The sequence below is a fragment of the Hyperolius riggenbachi genome, chromosome 5 (genome assembly GCF_040937935.1).
Source record: "Hyperolius riggenbachi isolate aHypRig1 chromosome 5, aHypRig1.pri, whole genome shotgun sequence".
Lineage (NCBI taxonomy): Eukaryota > Metazoa > Chordata > Amphibia > Anura > Hyperoliidae > Hyperolius > Hyperolius riggenbachi.
The window spans coordinates 128,839,177-128,859,995 of NC_090650.1; the positions used below are offsets into that span (position 1 = coordinate 128,839,177).

The 20,819-nt window shown below is 43.8% G+C and overlaps 2 protein-coding genes across 3 annotated transcripts in view; one reads left to right on the forward strand and one right to left on the reverse strand.

Moving 5' to 3' along the window:
* CAPN7 (calpain 7) overlaps positions 1-13,028 on the forward strand; it is a 98,109-nt gene extending 85,081 nt beyond the window's left edge. Inside the window, exons 17-21 of the mRNA XM_068236242.1 lie at positions 678-823; positions 4,156-4,218; positions 4,999-5,129; positions 9,627-9,719; positions 12,631-13,028. Of these exons, the coding sequence (XP_068092343.1) occupies positions 678-823; positions 4,156-4,218; positions 4,999-5,129; positions 9,627-9,719; positions 12,631-12,775 (578 nt within the window). The 3' untranslated portion in view covers positions 12,776-13,028. The remainder of the gene's footprint in view (positions 1-677; positions 824-4,155; positions 4,219-4,998; positions 5,130-9,626; positions 9,720-12,630) is intronic.
* A 4,156-nt stretch (positions 13,029-17,184) lies between these two features.
* Positions 17,185-20,819, reverse strand: part of SH3BP5 (SH3 domain binding protein 5) — a 99,527-nt gene continuing 95,892 nt past the window's right edge. For both annotated transcript variants that reach the window (XM_068236243.1, XM_068236244.1), the window contains one exon: positions 17,185-19,026. In XM_068236243.1, coding sequence (XP_068092344.1) covers positions 18,818-19,026 — 209 coding nt within the window. In that variant the 3' untranslated portion in view covers positions 17,185-18,817. The remainder of the gene's footprint in view (positions 19,027-20,819) is intronic.

Consider the following 20,819-nt stretch of genomic DNA (forward strand, 5'->3'; position numbering starts at 1 on the left):
AGAGAGTCCTACTTCTGAAAATGGAGCAAATTCTTCCATGGGTGATGTGTGCCAGGGACTCAACTACAGTGTGCCCCTCCCTCTCCCAGCTGTGATATATCAGCTGGACCTCTTACTCCCCGGTGTTTGGCTAACCTCCATCATTGAGCAGCTCCTGTATGGAGTGCAGAGAAGCAGTGGAGCGCAATACATTACCTGCTCCCATTATCAGGTCAGGTCCTCTTCATTCCAGCTCATCGCCATGCCTTGCAGCCAATAACCATGTGGCTCTTGATGTATTTCACATGACATACAGAGACTGGAGCCACAAGGCTATTGGCTGTGCAGCAACGAGCTGGAGTGGGGAGGACCTGTCTTGCTGCTGGAAGCAAGTACGTAATGTATTACGCTCTGCCGCATTACATATATAGGAGCTGGGCCACCCCCAACCCCCAGGCTATTGTTACACCCCTGATGTGTGACCCATACTCTGCGGGTTCCACACTTACAATGATCAGAACTGTATTCATGCCTACATGCGTCATAGAGCTGAATACGTGTACAGAAAATGAAAAACATGTTAAGTATTGCAACACGAAAGTTGAATGTTAAAAATGAGGAAAGCCAGGTTTACATTGGATTAATTGTGTCATTACACTTTGGTGTTACTAGAAACTTACTGTAGCCTTTTCCTCTAGCTGACCCAGCACCTTACATTGATGGAATCAGAATAAACAGCCCACACTACCTGACAAAGGTAACCTTAAATACACCAGGAACCAACAGCTTTACTCTAGTGGTGTCTCAGTATGAGAAGCAGAACACCATCCATTACACACTCAGGGTAAGTGATGACAATTTCAGGTTAACCTGTTTTTCATAGTAATGAATGAATGGCCTAACACTTCTGCAGCAAAATTGTAAAACAGAGCCAAGGAGGGCTGTGGCCACTAAGAGCACGCTCAGAAGGCTAACCGGATTGTGTTTGTACACTAGAGTTGATCAATGAGATCCTCATCAGTCCAGATTGCATAGAGATGTATTACAGATTGAATGAATGGTGGAATTGGGCCAGTCACAATCAGCAGCAAGTGCATTTGATTGGCCTAGATCCAAGCTGCATTACAACAGAGATGAGGTAAAGGTTTCATCCTAAGGCCCCATTTCCAGTGGCAGCTGAGGACAGAGAATTTATCACCAGTCACTGCTCCCATTCACTGGACAGGCACCTAGCACAGGCACTGGACAGGTGGCACCCCCCCTTCCCCATGGAGCTGCATCTGAGCACGGCAGTTGTCCTCAGACACAAAATGTTTTTTGCTGCCGGGTAATGCCACTGCATGTCATATGCCATACACCAGTGGTAGTGGTCTGCTATGTCTGGCACTTGAGATGCACCATACACTAGTGATTGTAGTCTGCTATGGCAAGTGAGATGCACCATACAACCGTGGTTATGGTCTGCTATGTCTGGCAAGTGAGATGTACAACACTACAACCAGTGGTGGATGGTGAATCTCACTTGGCAGACCTAGCAGACCACAACCAGTAGTGTATGGTGTATCTCATTTGCCAGATATAGCAGACCACTGCCACTGCTGTTTGGTGCATTTCACTTGCAAGACACAGAGGCTTAGCTAGGGTTTTCAGCGCCTGAGGACAGAGACATATTTCGCACCCCCGTGACACCAGCAGTGCGCCGCACCACAGAAATGGGTGTGGCCATGCAATAGAATGTGCCTGTGGCTATGGGTAGAACCAAATGTACATGAACTTAATATTATTTATTGCATTTACCGTATATAGCGCTCCTTCTGTCTTGTGCTACAGAGCGAGCACTGTAATTACAATGCAGATTTGGGTGCAGCTGGCGCCACCATAGGCAATAATAAGAATTACGGCTATAGCGGTGCAGCAGTGAGTAACTTTGGCGCTGTCAGAAGACGGAGCTTACGTTACTTTTAAAACACTGTAATTAGTCCGCCAGCAATAGCTGGAAGCCGAATTACATCATTCACCACCATCCATGTCAACCTGGAGGGGGGGAATAGTAATTAACACGGCCGGGACTTGTGCAGGAGTAGGGTAAGCCGTATATCTGCTGTACCCTGCGCCTAATTCATAAGTATGCCTACAGAGCACTTCTGTGTCCTCATGCTGCAGAACACATTCCAGCACTGCACAATTAATTTACAGAGCTCTCTCACCTCTCCATTTAATCTGACCATGCAATCCCCTCCAACTCCACTTCCAGGTGTAACATCAGCAGCGGCATGTAGTCTGTATCCACCCACCGACGTGCGTTAACTCCTACCATGTTGATAGGAACCAAACGGCTCTTGCTGCTGTAGAATTGTTGTAGTTTGTTCATTACCTCAGGGATCCCCAGTCGATCAGTGTGTACTTCATTGCCTTATGCCCCCTTATCTTTACAAATCACAGCTCCTCCTCCTCCCTAGCCCGCTCACTATCATACCTCCCAACTTTTTGAGATGAGAAAAAGGGACACTTAAGTCACACCCCTGGCCACGCCCTCACCACGCCTCTAGTCACACATACCATAAAGATTTTATAAGAAAAATTTTTTTATATTTCAAACCACATTGGTCCTTTCTATCGTGGTTCATTTTCCTTCATAGTAACATTTTAAAATTTGTAATATATCAATTTAAAGGTTGGGAATAACGTTTAGAGTCAATCAAACACATTTTTAGTATAGAAATATATATATTTACATAGAAAGAGGCACAAAGTCCTGAAAGAGGGACAAATGAGGGACAGAGAGCAAGGCTCCCAAAAAGGGACTGTCCCTCTGAAAAAGGGACAGTTGGGATGCACTATTGGATGCCGGACTGAGGAGTCACCATGACGATCACGTCTGTCATGTCATTTGCCTAGTATTCTCTCCATCTGCCTGCACAGTCCAAGCACTGAGAGCAAACAGAGTAGAGCAGAGGAGGCTGAGCACAAGGATGGTGGGGACTCCTGTTGTTTCCTGGCCATCTGCGAAGAAGCCTGCAGGACCTGTCCACCTTCTACATGCTGACCAAATCAGCGCCCCTCCCCCCCCCAGATGCTGTGCCTGGGGACAGAGGTCTGTATCCCCCCTCCCCCCTAGCTATGCCTCTGGCCAGACATAGCAGACCACACCACCACTTGTGTATGGTGCACCTCACTTGCAAGTCATGGCAGACCTGTGGCCTGCTTCAGTAAGCAAATGCAGAGTTAAATTCAGGGCAGCGGAGTATTATACATTATGTGCATCTAGTGACAGGACAGTTCCTTCTCGCTCTCTTTTTTGTGTAGCTGCATGCCTGATAGCCAATCACCAATCTCATGATGCCTGTCACATGACTGGAGCCGCATGGTGATTGGCTGCACAGCACAGAGCTCCATTGAGGAGGGGAGTAAAGAAGGCCTTTCCTGCTGCCAGAAGCAGCCATTCTACATGTAACTCTGTATTTGCTGACAGGAAGCCCCAGGACCAGAGGAAGGGGGATAGAGCTAGAAGATGCCTCCTGATAGGTTGTCATTCACCTCTGGGCAGTCCGCCATCACTGGTGTATGGTGCATCTCACTTGCTAGAAATTGTATAATCTAGGTTTCTTAAAGGGGAACTTCAGCCTAAACAAACATACTGTCATTAAGTTACATTAGTTATGTTAATTAGAATAGATAGGTAATATAATTTTTTACCCACCCTGTTTTAAAAGAACAGGCAAATGTTTGTGATTCATGGGTGCTGCCATCTTTGTCATGGGGGCAGCCATCTTTGATTGAAAGGAGGTGACAAGGAGCAGGAGACACAGTTCCAACTGTCCTGTGTCCTGATAACCCCTCCCAGCTGCACACGCTAGGCTTCAAATGTCAAATTCAAAATGTAAAAAAAAAAAATTTGCACCAAAACAGCAGAACGAGAGCAACAACTTCAGAAATCCCATCATGCTTTGCACAGCATCAGGGGAAAAAAGCCCGGGCAGTTTTCTTCTGTGCAGCTAAAAATGAGGCTTGGATAAGAGAAACAAAGTTCCGATGCTGTGATACTGTTAAAGAAACACCAGGCCTTTTCAGTGCTGCTGAGTCGATTTTTAGTCCGGATGTTCACTTTAAGTGAGAATACAGCAGGTATTAAAGTATAACACGTATAAATGATGTTTCTTTGTTTTTGCTTTGTAGGTGTATGCAGCTTGCAAGTTTACATTCTCTAAGATTCCAACACCATACACTATAAACAAGAGGGTAAGACTAGTGTCTGCTGTAGACTTAAAGTGACACTGAAGCGAAAAGAAAATTATGATATAATGAATTGGTTGTGTAGTACGGATAATTAAGAGCATTAGTAGCAAAGAAAATTGTCTCATTTTTATTTTCAGTTATATAGGTTTTTTTGTTTTTTTTTTACAACATTATATCATCCTCTATAATAAAACCCCTCTGTCTCTGCGTCCCGTGTCCGTGTGTGTGTGTGTGTGTGTGTGTTCCTGCGTTTGGGCTACTGTGCATGTGCCGCAGGGACGCCCTTTGGACAGGGAGCAGGACAGCCAGGGGAAGGTCAGCCTGGCAGACGTCTGCGCACACACGCGCTGCCAGTGGTGACGGACCTAGCTCGTTTTTAAACAGGCTAAGGTCACTAGTTCTCAAATATTTGCAGTTAACACACTACACTCATCATACTAAATGATTTCACAGAGCAGGCTAATTACCTTTTGAACTTTCCCCTGCAGAAAAAACAAAATACAGTGACAGACGCTTGAGATAATAAACTTCAGAAGACAGAGCTCTCTGCGAATTTTAAAAGTAGGAGAGATCAGTGAAGCTCTTTTGCATACATAACTGGAGTTTAACTCTTCCTGTACTGGAAACAATGAGACTCATATCTCTGCTGCTAATGTTTAATTTCTTAGCTGTACTACACATACAAATCATTATATCATAAGTTTATTTTCTCTTCAGATTCCTTTTAACTTCAGAAATACGAGTAGAATATTCTAGGCCATAACAATCCATGTTTATTTCTAGATTAATGGCCAGTGGAAGGGCCAGAGTGCAGGAGGTTGCGGGAACTTCAGAGATACCCACAAGAATAACCCCATCTATCAATTCAGTTTGGAGAAAGCTGGGCCATTGCTGATTGAGTTGAGAGGACCAAGGTTTGTAATGCTATACACATTTTGTAATGCTATATGCTCAACGCCAATTGGCGTAAAGTCCTGGGGCGGGGTTTTGCAGGCGATCGCACGCGTGCATCTCCGCTTGAATGATGGAGCTCCGCCATCAGTCTCCCAGCGGTGATCGCCGCTAGGAGACTTTTAGACGGCAAAACCGCCATCTATTTACTCTGTACAGCGCTGCGATCTACTGCAGCGATGTACTGGGGACAGCCGTGTGTCACGGCTGTCCCCCTGGGTGGCAGAGAAGCGATCCGCTATCGTAGGCTGAAACCTATGACAGCCGATTGCGCTGATTGGAGAGAGGGTGGGTTAAAAATTGTTTTTAAAAAGAAACATTTGTTAAAACAAACAAATATGTGTAATAAAATAAATAATCGTTGGGGGAGCAATCACAGCCCACCAACAGAAATCTCTGTTGGTGGGCAGAAAGCGTGGGGGTAAATCACTTGTGTGCTGAGTTGTATGGCCCTGCAGCGATCCCTTAAAGCTGCAGTGGCCTAATTTGTAAAAAATTGCCTAGTCACGGGGGGTGTTAAGTCAGTGTTCCTTAAGTGGTTAATTTCAATTACAGGACCACTATCGATCTACATATTTTTTTCCGTTGAGATAGGAATTGTTTGGGAAGTGCTGCTAAGTACTTGTGTATACATTTCACTGGCAACTTTTGTTTACTGTTATCAAAATACTTTCAACCTTTACCTACGCCAAAAGGGATGGCAGAATGAGCCATGTGGAGAGGGGAAATTCCCCTCACACTTGATCAGTTTAACCCTGTGTGTAACTGTGTGAGAGAGAGAGAAAGCTCACAGCTTTTGTCACAGCTTTTCATACTGTTTTTGCTTTCTGAGAAAAATACTCTGTAGTCTGATATGCAAATCTGGCTGTGCATTGAAGCAGACACCCCTTCTGCAATTGATTTGTCTCAGTATAGCTAAATCCTACTCTCAAATGAAAGCTTTTGCCTCTGATATTTAACATGAAAAGTAGGAAAATGTTTACACAGCTACTTAGACATTATTTGTACATTGTCATTTTAGAACACTTGGGCATTGATAGTATTCCTTTAAATAAAGAAAATCTAAGCGGGACAGTGCTTTTTTTTATTGTTTCATAACTAAAACATTGCATGGATATGTGATACCAGTTATTACCTGTGCTTTCAGCCTGTCTGAAGTTAGTATGAGAACTTGCTATTGGGATCTAAAAGTTTTTTGATGTATTAGAATTATTACGTTTTTAGTTAGTAAATCATGACATGAATGTACACCTAAAAACATACCGTAAGCTGAAACATGCAATAAAAGCACTATACATGTTTAGGGGATCAGGCCTATTGTTTATTGGCACTCAGTCTGCTTACTTGCATTTGTTGGCATGTAAGCAGGATGGTTATAGATCATACATGTCAAACTCTGGCCCGTGGGCCAATTCTTGCCCTCACAGCCATCAGATTTGGCCCTCAGGTGGTTTTCTCGCTTTGCATTATGCTTGGCCCACTCTAGACCACCACACCAGAGAAGCTATATTGGAAGGTAAGCCTTTGATCATTATGGAAGGCATATGGGGAGGGGAATTGCACTAGACACCAGGGAACTCTATAGGGGAGGGAGGACCACTAAACATCAGGGAACTGTGTAGAGGATGGAGGGGGATATTAGACACCAGTAAACTTTATAAGTGAGAGAGGTGGCCACTAGAGACATTGGACCTCAATTTCGGCCCACTTTGTATTTGAGTTCGACAACCCTGTTATAGATAAATGAAAGCTAGAGGAAAAAAAGTTATACTTTTACTTAGCAGAACAGAACATTTCCTAGATAGCTCCTCCCTCTGGTTGACTGTGTTCAGGTGCTATAGGGGGTTTTCTTCAGTGATTCTTGTAGATACCAAAATACCTAGATGAGAAATAGGGAGAGATCTGGAGCCCAATGGTTCAGTATTGTCAGGTAGGATTAGAGGCGCCTACACTCTACCTCCGATGCTATCCAGGCATTTTGTTTTAACCTGAAGGAGCGGGCCATGATCCATGAAACGCGTTGTCATATTGCTTTTTGAATGAAAAAGTTTTCCTGTTGAATTGGTGTCTATATCTTCTGGAGAGGTAAGCAATTACCTCTTATTTTTATTTTGAAAAATTAATAGCACACATTGGGCGTCTCCATCCTACCCATTACCTTGTTCAGGTGCTGGTGATCTGAAGTGCCATGCTGGCTCTGCCCCATAGCCTGCTATGACAGCACTGTGTAAATACATGCATACACTCTAGGATGCTTGGGGAGAAGAAAGATTGTGGAGGCCCGTTGAAGAGATGTAAATTGGGCCAGACAGTAGAAAGTAACAGTAAAGCGGTTACAAATGAGCCTATACTGGTTACTTTTCAAGTAGGTGATTGATTATCATAGAGAGATAAGTAATACAGGTAGTCCTCAGTTTAGGAACATGTGACTAGACATGGTTAATAAGATGCAAAGAATTCTGGTTTGCCTGCAACTTGTATGTAGCTTCAATCAACCAAATTAACTTCCTGTCAATTTTGATTGGACCCATTCCATACAGCATACATTACATGTAAGCCAGAATTTTTTTTACATCTTAGTGACCATCTCCCTATGTGCCATCAGCAGGTTAGTATTAAAATAGCACAATTCACAGAAAATAAGACCTCTAGATTTCTTGCAATGGTATGTTAACCACTTCACCCCAAAGTCAGTTTTTACCCTAACGGACAAGAGTGATTTTCTCCTTTCAGTGCTCATCCCTTTCATTTGCCAATAGCTTAACCACTACTAATCACAATTAAATGATCTATATCTTGTTTTTTCACCACCAATTGGGCTTTTTGGGGTTGATATTTGTTTTCAGTAATTACTTTATTTTCTATGCATTTTAAAGGGAAAAAATACACTTTCTCCAATTTCATCCCCTTTAGTTTTAATATAAACACTGCTACTGTGCATAAAACCCACACATTTTATCTGCCTATTTGTCCTGGTTATCACAAGATTTTAATGATGTCCCTAGTACAAAGTATGGTGACAATATAGTATTTGGAAATAAAGGTGTAATTTTTTTTTTTTTTTTTGGGGGTGTTTTTTTCCCCCACTATTTTCACGTGCACAGCGGCAGCAGCACTGTCTGACTTATAAAAACGTCCTGGAGCCATTAACCAGATCATGTCCCAACTACAGTATAATCACGTCATTGCAAGTGGCTTGTGAAAGCCACATGACGTGATTATAAGTTGTCCCCTTTAAATGAGCACAGCAATGCACCTGGGCTCATAACCCCCCCTCCGTCTAACTACACTAATGAGGGATCCCCTCCCAGGTGTCCAATCTCCCCACCCAAGCCCGATCCCCTGTAATTACAACTCCCCCCCCCCCCCCCTTGCAGAGATCGGGTCCCGGCTTAATGACATTATCAAGCCGGGACCTGATCCATTCTGCACATAGAGGCTGTCAGCGGTACTGAATGGAGGGGAGCCGATCGCCGCCGCAGGAACAAGATTAGGCGAGACTTTTCATAGCTTCCCTGCACCGCCGATCTCTGCAGGGGGGGGGGGGGGGGTGGATGGGGATCATTGAAGAAACACCGCTGCTGTGTGTGTGGGGGGGGAGCAACACACACAGGATCAACACGGGGGGGTAAAGGGGAGTGCACACACACCTGGTTATGGAGGGGGGGGGGGAATAGACACATCCAGACAGCTGTGGGGGTGGTGGTGAATAGATAAATATCCACATCTTGCTAGCTGGGGGGGAGGGGTACTAAGGCCTGGCTTGGGGGGGGGGATCCAGAGGCACATCTGACCAACTATGGGGGAGGGAGGAATATGTAGGTGCACATCTGGCTAACTGGGGGGAGGATCAAATTATAAAGGAGGAAAAAAATAACTAAATAACAATCGGACACAAACTGAAAAAATGCATTTTATTTCCAAATAATTTATAGTCATCATACATTGTACTAGGATTGAATTTTAAATGGTGAAATAACCAGATCGAATGGAAAAATAAAATGCGTGGGTTTAACTTACAGCAGCAACTTTTATTTTCAAACTATAATGGCTGAAAACTGGGAATTAATGACTTTTTCATTTTTTACCCCTTGTTCCCTTTAAAATGCAGAGAAAATAATATAATTCTTAGCAAAAAGTACCACCCAAAGAAAGCCTGATTGGTGGTGGAAAAAACAAGATGTAGATCATTTATGTATGATAAGTAGTGATAAAGATATTGGCAAATGAATGGGAGGAGTGTGAAATGTAGAAAATTGTTCTGGTTTTTTAGGGGGAAAACCCCAGGGACGCGAAGTGGTTAAGAGGCAGGACGTTTTTATAAGTCAGCTTGTCATTAAGTGGTTAAATATGGATTATAATTGTACTGTACTTTCAAAGCATAAATCTGATTTGTTGAATCTTATTTCATGCGGTTTTAAAAATACTTAAATGCAGACTTTGTTGTATTTGCTTTGCAGACAGTACAGTGTGGGCTTTGAAGTGATTACTGTATCCACAAGTGGAGATCCTGGGCAATCTGGGTTCCAGAAGAAAAGCAGTGGAGATTACAGGTATCTAAGACATTCCAGTATTCTTCTAGGCCTCTGGAGCCAGTGTGCAACTTCACAAGCCAGCAGCTATACTTACCTGGAGGCAGTTCTCTTACTAATATTATAAATGTGAAAGTTTGGATGTTTGTTACTCAATCACGCAACAATGGCTGAACGGATTTGAATGAAATTTGGCACACATACATAATACCTTACCTGGAATAATATATACGATACGTTTTATCCCCATAACTAAAAAGTGGGCAGGGACAAATACACATTTCACTGGGAAAATGTAAACTGCAGCCATTCATACACTGTTAATGGTAGGGTTCTCAAACTTTGCAGTGAGTCACTCGGTGACTGGTATTAATATTCAGAAAAGCGGGTGGAGCCTACAATAGCCACTCAACATTCACCTATTGATTTTCAAGGGGGATATTTAAGTGCTGCCATTCTTGCACTGTTAATGGTACAAGCATCAAACCTGGTACAGTTGGTCATTGGGTGACTGGGGCTCAAACTCAGAAAGGGGGGTGGAGCAACAAACAGCCAATCAGATTTGTTTCATTTCCATGCAAATTATTGATGCCAAAGAACGCAAAGCTCACTAACTTGGTCATTGAGTATTTGTGTGTTAGAGTTAGAAAAAGTGGGTGGCCAAATATATACCCGGGCCATCAGCTAGTTTATAATAGTTTGGCAAAGTTAGGCATTCACTATAGCTTCGCGGTACCCTGGTAATCGAGCTATGTGCCATGATACTACAGTATTTAAAGTACACCTGTAAGAATAACATTTTCCTCGGGGGGGGGGGGGGGGGGAAGACTTACCTTGGCAGAGGGAAGCCTTTTGATCCTAAAAAGGCTTTTCCGCCCCTTGTATCTGCCTCCCACCGCTGAGACCCCTGGACAAAAGGTAAATATAAACACACTCCCCACCGCTGCATGCAGGCACAGTAGTGACTTTCCCCTTGGGCTCAGACAGAAATAGCCAAGCCCGATAAGGTCTGCTATACTGCACAGTAGAACGGATACGATCGGGCTCAGTTATTTCTGCTGGAGCCTAAGGGAAAGCCACTACTGCGCCTGCGCACACGCTGACAAGCCACTCTTAGCAGATTGTCGGGCGGTCCCAGCGCTGGCAAGGATGGACAGAAATGGACGAGTGAAGCCTCTTTAGGACCCTCCCGAGGTAAATAGCCCTATGGACACTTTTTCCCCTACAGGAGTACTTTAAATGAAAGGTAACCTGTTTTTGATCCTCATCTAAGCCAGACTAGTAAATAGTGTCTTCTGTAGGGGCTTGAGGAAGGGTCAGGAGACTCGTAACATGTAGTGTGTCTTGCTCAATAAATCACAAACGCAAGTTTGAAGCCTGTGGAGTGCCTTTTTCTATAGTGGTGATAGTAAATAGTGTCATTCATCTATGGTCAAGGTCATTAATGTAGAGATTGTGCAAACTTCTAAGGCCTGTTACACACCATGCAATTTGCCCTTAACATCCTAATTCCGATTGAGAAAATAATCAGGCAAAAATAAATTGTAACCTTCTGACTAGCAGCGATGAATCCTAAGCTCAAAATTGATCTTTATCATTCGGAAGCAGGTTGACCATGCTGGAAAATGTTGGCGATCGTTCTGTGTGTGTGTGTGATCTACATTTATTTACGATCGATAATCAGGAAAATTGAAAATATTATCAGAATTTTAAAAGAATTGCATATGTGTGCGCTCTAGTTTTCTTCTTTATAATCGATTGATGTGAGATCTGCATATCTATCTGATCACTCGCTCAAATAGGATCGGTAGTGCAAATTGCATGGTGTGTAACTGAGGTGAACCTCAGGTAAAAACAAAAAACAAAAAAAAAACCTATAACTTATCTAATACAAAAGCCTCCAGACCACCAGTGTCACTTGCAGATCCCCCAAAAGAAATACAATAGTAAGGCCACTCCTGAGCATAAAAAGGTGCATGGCCTGAATCTTCTGGTCCCAGCGAGCGGTTCTAGGGACAAGGACACAGGAAGCTTCTACAGGACACAGAGTCTTCCCTCTTTTTAGGTATCAGTTGTTTGACCTGTGGTTCACTTTAACCACTTCAATCTATCTGGACAACTATAGTCGTCCAGATAGACACCTCTCCAGTCTAACCGGACGTGTATACCTGTTCACTTACCTGGGGCTTTTTTTCAGCCCCAAGTAAGACAGACATTCCAGTCAGCTATACCTGACATCTTAGTGCTATGTAGCAATCCTGAAGTGAAGTATAACAAAAACACATACAAAATATAATAAATCATTATTCCATAGTTTTCACTTATTCTAGTTTCAATATGAAAAGGGTTACTCCAGATAAAAACCCCAAATTAGATGTGTTTATTATTATGTATTTATATAGCGCCGACATATTACGCAGCGCTGTACAGTGTATATATCTTGTCACTAACTGTCCCTCAAAGGAGCTCACAATCTAATCCCTACCATTGCCATGTGTCTATATTATGTAGTGTAAGTACTGTAGTCTAGGGCCAATTTTTTTTTTTAGGGGGAGCCAATTAACTTATCCGTATGTTTTTGGAATGTGGGAGGAAACCTGAGTGCCCGGTGGAAACCCACGCAGACACTGAGAGAACATACAAACTCTTTGCAGATAATGCCCTGGCTGGGATTCGAACCAGGGACCCAGCGCTGCAATGCGAGAGAGCTAACCACTACGCCACCGTGCTGCCCATATCCTAAATTTCAATTATGTTGCTGGTACAATAAGTGGTGATGATATTTGATTGTGCTTTTGTTTCTGGGGACTACTTGCTCCAGCTCCATTTCAAAGCTGATTTTACAAAATGTTATCTGTATGTAACTGTCTTTGCTTTAGAATACCCTGTGTAATAGTACTAATTAAATACGGTTTTCTTTTTCCATTTGTAGATGTGGCTTCTGCTACCTGGAAATAGAAAATATACCTGCAGGGATTTACAATATTATCCCTACAACCTTTTTGCCTGCACAGGAGGGCCCGTTCTTCTTGGACTTCAATAGCGCTATTCCAATTAAAGTATCCCAGCTGCAATGATGAGCAATGGTAGCCTAGCTCTTCTCAGGACTGACCTCCGCAATACAATTCCAGTTCTAGCCCAGCCTGGAGTTCTAGCGGCGCATGCAGAGGAAACGTTCAGCTTTGCCATACTGTTCTAGATCTCATACTCTGCTTACATCCTCGCTCTTATTGAGCGGGAAAAGGTACTACTGGCAGCCTGCAGTTTACTGTGTACTTGAATATTTTATTCAAACAATAGAGCTAAAAATAAATATTTTTCCAACACAAATACTGTATGGAGTTTACTATGATTCAGGCCTTGCCAGCAAATAGGTTGATCATTTATTGCCTTGCTTAAGTGGACAATTATTTTAGGTTTGAATAAGTTGAAAAGGAGTTAAAGTTTTGGTTGTTTTCATTCTGTCTGGGGTTTCCATTGCTTAGCTAAAATCAGATTTGATATAAGCCATACATTCAGAATCACTGAACAACATGTGACAATTCAGAAAAGGCCATCATACACTGTATAAAAGCCAGTATTGCAGATCTGCATATACCGGTTATTAGCAAAGTTAGGCATTCCAGACCCAATACCTTCCTTTCTGATATTTCTTCTGAGGGATTGTACTTGGCCGACTATGTGGCCATTATGAAAGCTTTTTCTGCAGTGTGCTGAATGCTTGGCAGTGCAGGCATTAGATGATTGTGGAGGTATGTAATGGGCAGAGGAGGTCCCACATAAGGGAATACAATAGCTATAAGCCGTTAAAATATACTTTAGTGGGTCCCTAAGGACAGTAAGGTTACAAGATTGACATAACAAGCAACTGGATTGTGCAACAATTGTATGATGTGTAGATTTACCTAAAAGTGAACCTGAGGAGAGTAATATGGAGGCTACCATATTTTTCCTTTTAAAGGGGAACTGAAGAGAGAGGTATATGGAGACTGTCATGTTTATTTCCTTTTAATAAATACCAGTTGCCTGGCAGCCCTGCTGGTCTATTTCTCTGCAGTAGTATCTGATTAAAACCAGAAACAAGCATGCAGCTAGTCTTGTCAGATCAGACTTATAAGTCTGAACCACTGAAACACCTGATCTGCTGCATGCTTGTTCAGGGGCTATGGCTAACAGTATTAGAGGCAGAGGATAAGCAGGGCTGCCAGGCAACTGGTATTGTCTAAAAGGAAATAAACATGACAGCCTCCATATACCTCTCTCTTCAGTTCCCTTTTAAGCAATACCAGTTACCTGGCTTTCCTTTTGGCATACGTATGGTTACGCCACCAGTGAGCTGCCGCTCAAATCCCCCTCCAAGTCGTAGCACCGGAACCCCAAATTACCCTTATGCACCCTGAGCAGTCTAACATTACTGTTATGGCGGCAAAACCACCTGCTTAGATTCTGCTTATCCTCCACCTCTAATACTTTTACTCATAGCCCCTGAACAAGCATGCAGCAGATTGGGTGTTTCTGAGATTAGCTCCATGCTTGTTTCTGGTGTAATTCAGACACTACTGCAGCCATCAAATCAACAGGGCTGCCAGGCAACGGCTATCGTTTAAAAGGAAATAAATATGGCAGCCTCTTATCGTTCACTTTAAGGCCATTTTATACAAAAAGTGGCTAAAAATGTGTATTCTGCTATGGACCTGTTTATCCTGTACCATTGTTTAAATTAGGAGTGATTACATTGGCAAACAGGAAGCCGAAGCATAGCCATGACATGCCTGGTGGTCTATCAAAGCATGAGCTGATCTTTTATGTTCAGGCTCCCCATAAAACAAAATATGCTTAGCCTAGCTCACAAATTATCTATCAGGAGGGGGAAAAGAACAGCAGACATCTCTCTATATGGGAATAGAATCTGTGTCTGCCAAACAATCCATTCTGGTAGATCAGCACTACCCTGAGCAGACTGGTCCATATGCTGGAGGCCACATGTACAAACATTTCCTAATAGGGTATCGGTATCCATATCATTGTATAGGTTTCTTAACGTTATCATGCAATGGACAAGAGTGTGGAAGCTGCAATATCTACCCCTATTGCCAAGTTCCTGGCCAATATACCTCAGTAGTTTCTAAATCACTCGCCTGTAAGAAGCAACCAACTCTCGGAATCAGAGCATGTGATGTAGACTGCATGGGGGATAAGGGGTTAACCACATAAGGACCATAGGCTTACACTCCCCTAGTGACCAGGCTATTTTTTACAATTCAGGCCACTGCAGCTTTAAGGGCTCACTGCGGGGCCGTACAAAGCACACAAATGATTCCCCCCTTCTCTGCCCACCAACAGAGCTTTCTGGTGGTGGGCTCTGATCGCTTGTGCAGTGTTTGGGGTTTTTATATATATTTTTATTTTATTTTTTACATAAATTTGCCTATTTTTTTTTTATTTTTCCCTCCCTTCCTCCCCCCACCAGCCAATGACAGTGATCGGCTGTCATAGGCATCAGCCTACGAGAGACAATTGCTCGAGCTTCTATAGGGGACAGCCAAGTGACACGACTGTCCCCAGTACAGCACTGCCATAGATTGTCTCCTAGTGGTGATGCGCACACGATCTCTGAAGAACCTCGCCCCAGGACTCGACACCTTTCGGTTGGGAGGGCTGCCACCCTCCCAATGCCTATCGGCGTTAGGCGGTCGGGAGGGGGTAGGGGGACTCTGCATAACTTATTTTGGGGATGGGTGTGGACTCTGCCTAGTTGTGGTGGGGAGTGGTTTTTTTTGTACCTTATTACCGGTACATGTTTGGGATTGGCATGAGACAGTCTTTAGGTAGTTAAAAAGGCTTGGAGGGAAATGGCGTGTCTTATGTAAATAAGATCAGAAAATAGATTAAATACAGAAAAAAGTAATACGTGGGGCCAGGGCCGGCCCGCTCATGAGGCGGGGTGAAACATTTGCCTCAGGCGGCACATCTGGGGGGGCGGCAACCGCCTGTCCATGGGTGGGGGGCCGCCCGCCGAGCTGGAGGAGTAGCAGGCAGAAAGCGGGTATTGGGCCTAACGGTGGAGAGGGGGGCTCGGACCCCCCTCCCTCGCCTGTGTCCCCCGTTCTGTGCTCCCCTCCAGCTATAAATAGTTAAGATCAGTGTATAGAGTAAGAGGCAACGGGCGGGGATCACTCACCTCTTCCGCGTTCCAGCGAGCGCTCCACTGATGTCACTTCCTGCAACGCCGCCCACTGTATTGTAAGTGGACGGCATTGCAGGAAGTGACGTCAGTGGAGCGCACTTTGGAATGCGGAAAAGGTGAGTGATCCCCGCCCGTTGCCTCTTAATCTATACCCTGGTACTTAACTATTTACAGCTGGAGGGGAGCGCAGATTGAGGGACCCACCGCTAGGCCCAATACCCCCTTCCTGCCCGCTACCTCTCCAGCTCTGTGCCCCCCCCCCCCCCCCCACGCGATTTTTTTAAAATTTTGCCTCAGGCGGCAAAAAGTCTAGGGCCGGCCCTGCGTGGGGCAAAAGCAATTCAAGTTTTCCACCAACACCCCAAAAAGCAACATCTTGGTTTTAGCACACTGGTAATGTACCTAAAGCTATGCCTGATGTAGTGCAATAGTTAATAAGGCCTGATTTACACTGCAATAGCTTTTTAAGTGCTATGGGTGATGATTATAAAATCACATTGCACCAGTGTGATCACACACACATAGGATTATATTAGCAAGAGCTTTTAAAATCACAAGCACTTAGAAAAAGCTCTTGCAGTGGGAACAAGCCCTCCCACATATTGAATTTTGTTCTGCATTGAAATTAATCAGCCCTTGAACTAATATTTACTGGGAGCAGAACATTCACACCAGTCTGACAGTGTATTTTAGAAACATCATAGAATGGCTGTTTTTCATGTGAACTAAATACAAGGGGAGCTGAAGCAACCATTACTATGAAATCTTGCAATGCAGGGGCTTTTTTTGTTTTTTTCCCCTAACAGACATGTAACGTTACTTTAAAATTACAGTTACAGAACCCGAGGTGGGTTTTACAGATCCAATTAGCACACAGAGGCTGGTTCTGCATATAATGCCTAGCCTCTCTTGCTATATTATCTCCCCCCAGGCCCCCCCCTGCGCTCTGCTGTGCCCACCAAAGTAAACCGCCGTGCCAGCGACACACAGCGTGTCGCCAGCAGGCTTGTTTACTTATACACGGTCACTCTTCGCTGCTCCCCCGCCTCCTCTATGTCGCCGCTCCCCGTCCCTTCCCTCCCCGCTGATTGGAGAGAAGGGACGCCGGCGGGGAGCAGCGAAATAGAGAAGGCGGGAGAGCCTTCCCCATGAAACTGATCCGGGAAATTCTCTTTGCTTATTGTTTTATGATTGCTGAGTGAATAACTGCTCAGTTTCTGGCATGTAAGGGTGAAAATATTTGATAGGAAAGGAAGGAGGGGGAGAATGACACAAAAGCAGGAAACAGACAATCTTAGATGCGTGAAACACTGTTTAATATACGTGGTTTTGTACAGAAACATACAAGCCGTGTATTGGACGCAACACAAAACAACAACAAAGACAGCATAGTGGAACTTATCACATTCCAATAACACTACGTTTTCCTAGGAAGTGGTACAAAGCAACTGTTTGAGTTACATAGAAAACTGACTGGCCTATGCTAGAGACTACAGACTAGCAGCACAGACTCCACTTCCTGGTAGAACAGCATCATTGCCTGTATTATCGCCTAGTCTACTACCTACAAGATCAGTAAACCCATGCAACATGCACGGCGGACAGGTCACTTTGGCGAGTCTACCAAAGTACACAGAAGTGGGTTAGTCGGCAGCCGTATATTGCACTTCTGAGAGAGGCAAGCTCCTCTTTGTACGGCCCGACTATGACCTACTATCTACATTAACTAATGTGCGGAGCATTAGATAGTCCATCCACACTTAAATACTGGACTTGTCCCTCCATCAGCAGAGTTCAGTCATGTGATTAATAGGTGGGAACTAATTGGCATAATAGCTGGTAACATAGTATGGCACTCGGTAGAAATATTTTGTAAATAACTGGTAGGATAAAAAACACAGCAAAAACACTGATGAAAACTTTTTTTCAACTTCTCCAGTAAATCCTCATTATCAGACTATCTAGTCAAGAATACAAAGTAACAAAGATGATTCCTAGGGCTGTACAAAGCTTATGGCAAAGCATAAGCCAATAAATATGCTGTAAGCTAAAGTACAAACAGTTCAGTCTTGTCGCTTGGAACAGACTACATATGTAACACAGGAAACCATGTAGAAAGCGTGTGGTACAATAGATATGACCAGTATGCTTGGTGTTGGCACGTCGGCTAACTGGATGATCAGATGATTGGTGGCAGGATTACAACCAGACAACGGACGGTAATGGATTATACTCCCACATGTACTGACGTTACTGTAACAGGAGGGGCCAAGATAGGTTGCTACAAGGTAGTGCTTCGTCTTCTCACATACACAGTAGCCTACATGAGCACTGGGATCTTTCTGGAGCCTCTCCTTGGGATGAACATCCACCTCAAGGTGTTGAAAGATGGTCATTTCCAGCTAGTGTCCCGGAAACAGATGTGGTGGCAGCTAGTATCCCAGACACAGATGTGGTGGGAAGGATGTGAGAAGAACCAAGCCAGCTCCCGTTTAATGGTTGAAGGCTTCAGACTCGTACATGTCCAATTAGACAGCCGTTTCACTGTATGAGTCTCCATCTACAGGTCTGTACAAAGCACATGAGGAGGTGGCTGTTACATTGGGAGAAGCATATAGTACGATACTGAAAGTCTGCTACACCACACAAGATTGTGATCCTCTATAGCTGAGGCCCAATACTTAACCTATTTGGCAAAGGCTTTCAATTTATTGCTCTGAGTATAGATATCCTGCTCATTGTCCCTTGTTTTGGTGAATTAGGATAGCAGGCAGAGAAGTGGAATCCTGCTAGGGAATACATCTGTGCTTCCTCCATCACAATAGCTCATACTATGCAGCCTCCAATCAGTGCAGGTTCTGTCCCAGCGCAGCATGTGCTGAGAGAAGGTCATTGGCAGACAGTCAGCTCTGTAATCCGCATGTCACATTGTTCATACTGCATTGAGCAGCACTGCTGAGGCCATGGACTGAGAGCGTGGACACTTCTTTATGTCTGCACTGACTTCATTGTCAGCACAATCCAAAGACAGCTGCTTCATAGTGTTGTTCAGCCCCAGCAAAGCTCTGGGCTTACTGATGATATTGCTGTTATTATTCAGTCTGTCCTGGACTTTACTCTCTGAGCCTTCTGCTCTATTCCCTAAATGGAGAGAGAAAACAAAGAAATAATTGCACATGACAGAGTAACAAGGTAAGGAATATGTACATTTATGGAATGGCAGTCACATGGGGCGACTGTGTGCCAGTCTGGCTGGATCAGATGACAATCTCATATCCAGGATAACCAAATTTTCCTGGTTTTACAGGTAAAAGGTCCAAAAATTCTGGACGCATGGTTGGAAGGGTGCTTTGGTGACGTGTTTTAATTATCGTAATCGCTTCAGTGGTGTAGTTACAGATCCATGGTCCCCAGTGTAAACTTTACACAGGGCCCCCAGCACTGTAATAATCACATGATAAAGATGAGCAAAATCAGCTCTCCAGGGACAGCCACTGTGCGCTTGGAATAGTGGTAATCGCTCCTTTCTCTCTCTTTACAGCTCTCACAAAGGTAGCACTAATAATGTAGCAACTGGAGGAGGGCCCTATGCGATGATCTCTGTTCTAGGGGCCCCTGTACGGCCATAACCTCTGCATTCGTTATTGCTGCACCACTGAATAGCCCTCATTACTCAATGCACTTCATCTATACAGAGTATACAGCTTCGGTTACAGTGCACTCTACTTACACTATGGTCTGTAATTACCAATTTTGTATATTGGTGTATACCATCGTTTGTATTTTGTACCACGTTTGTTTCTTTCTTTGTACAGCACCACAAAATATGTTGGTGCTTTATAATTTCAATAATAATTATAATACTCATCTCTGCATGCAGGAAAGTTTACAGCCTGTGTTTTTCTTAATAGGGGCCATTTTTAGACTTCCCTTAAAAATATGGCTGGCTGCCAACCAAGAGTTGCTGGAAGGTGAGCTAGTGGTGCTGCTGGAACTACTGGTTTTGTGACATACATATTTCACTGAAGCTAGCCTCTAATTATGCGCTTTTTCATCATAAGCTGCCTTTAATGCACAGGTTTGCCTCAAGCTTTGTCCCTGGGCAGACAGATGGGCAAGCCCAAGAATTACAAGAATTACCTACTTCTGTCATACTCCTTTATTTCTGAATTAGGGCTCAGCCTTAGTTATAGCATATGAAAAAGAATTTGACTACATGTAGTATTCTTCTACACAAAGGCTATCATTCAAAAAGCATTTCCGCATGCGGAAATGCTTAAAACAGCTGACTTTACCGAACACTTAGCAAATCCTGCATTCATAAAGGCTCTTTCCGCATAAAAAGCTGACATTACAGAGCAGAGTGATAAATCACCGCCTTGTGCAGTGATTATCGTAAAAAATGTAACAAAATGTTAATTCATAAAGATTACCGCAAGCGGTGTGAGGTCGGGAAGTACCGCTCCCTTGGATGTGGCGATAACAATGTTAAGTTAATGGAGACACAGACCTCCCAGGCAGCTGCAGTAGAGCGGTACAAGGAGAAATGTATCAACTCGGCAGCTTCCTGTGCTTACACAAGCCTACCGCCTGCCTAGTTCGGGGAATCTCTGCACTGCTATCGCAACTGTATACATTTTTATGAATGAGCAGCCAGAAGTCTAAAATACCGCCAGCGGCGTTTTCCCACATGGATTTACTTTACCGACAACACTTATGAATGATAGCCAAAGATGGCATTTGTACACCATGTTGCCAGTCTGGATGTTACAGGTGTCTGTATTTCACAGCCCTGCTGGGAAGCTGGTCACAGCACTGCCGCATGGAGGGTGATCTACTCAGTGTGGAGAACATTGATCATCATAAGTAATCCAGCAAACCTATATGCGAATGTAATTCTCCAAAGGTTACTGCAAAAGTATGTACCATTCATA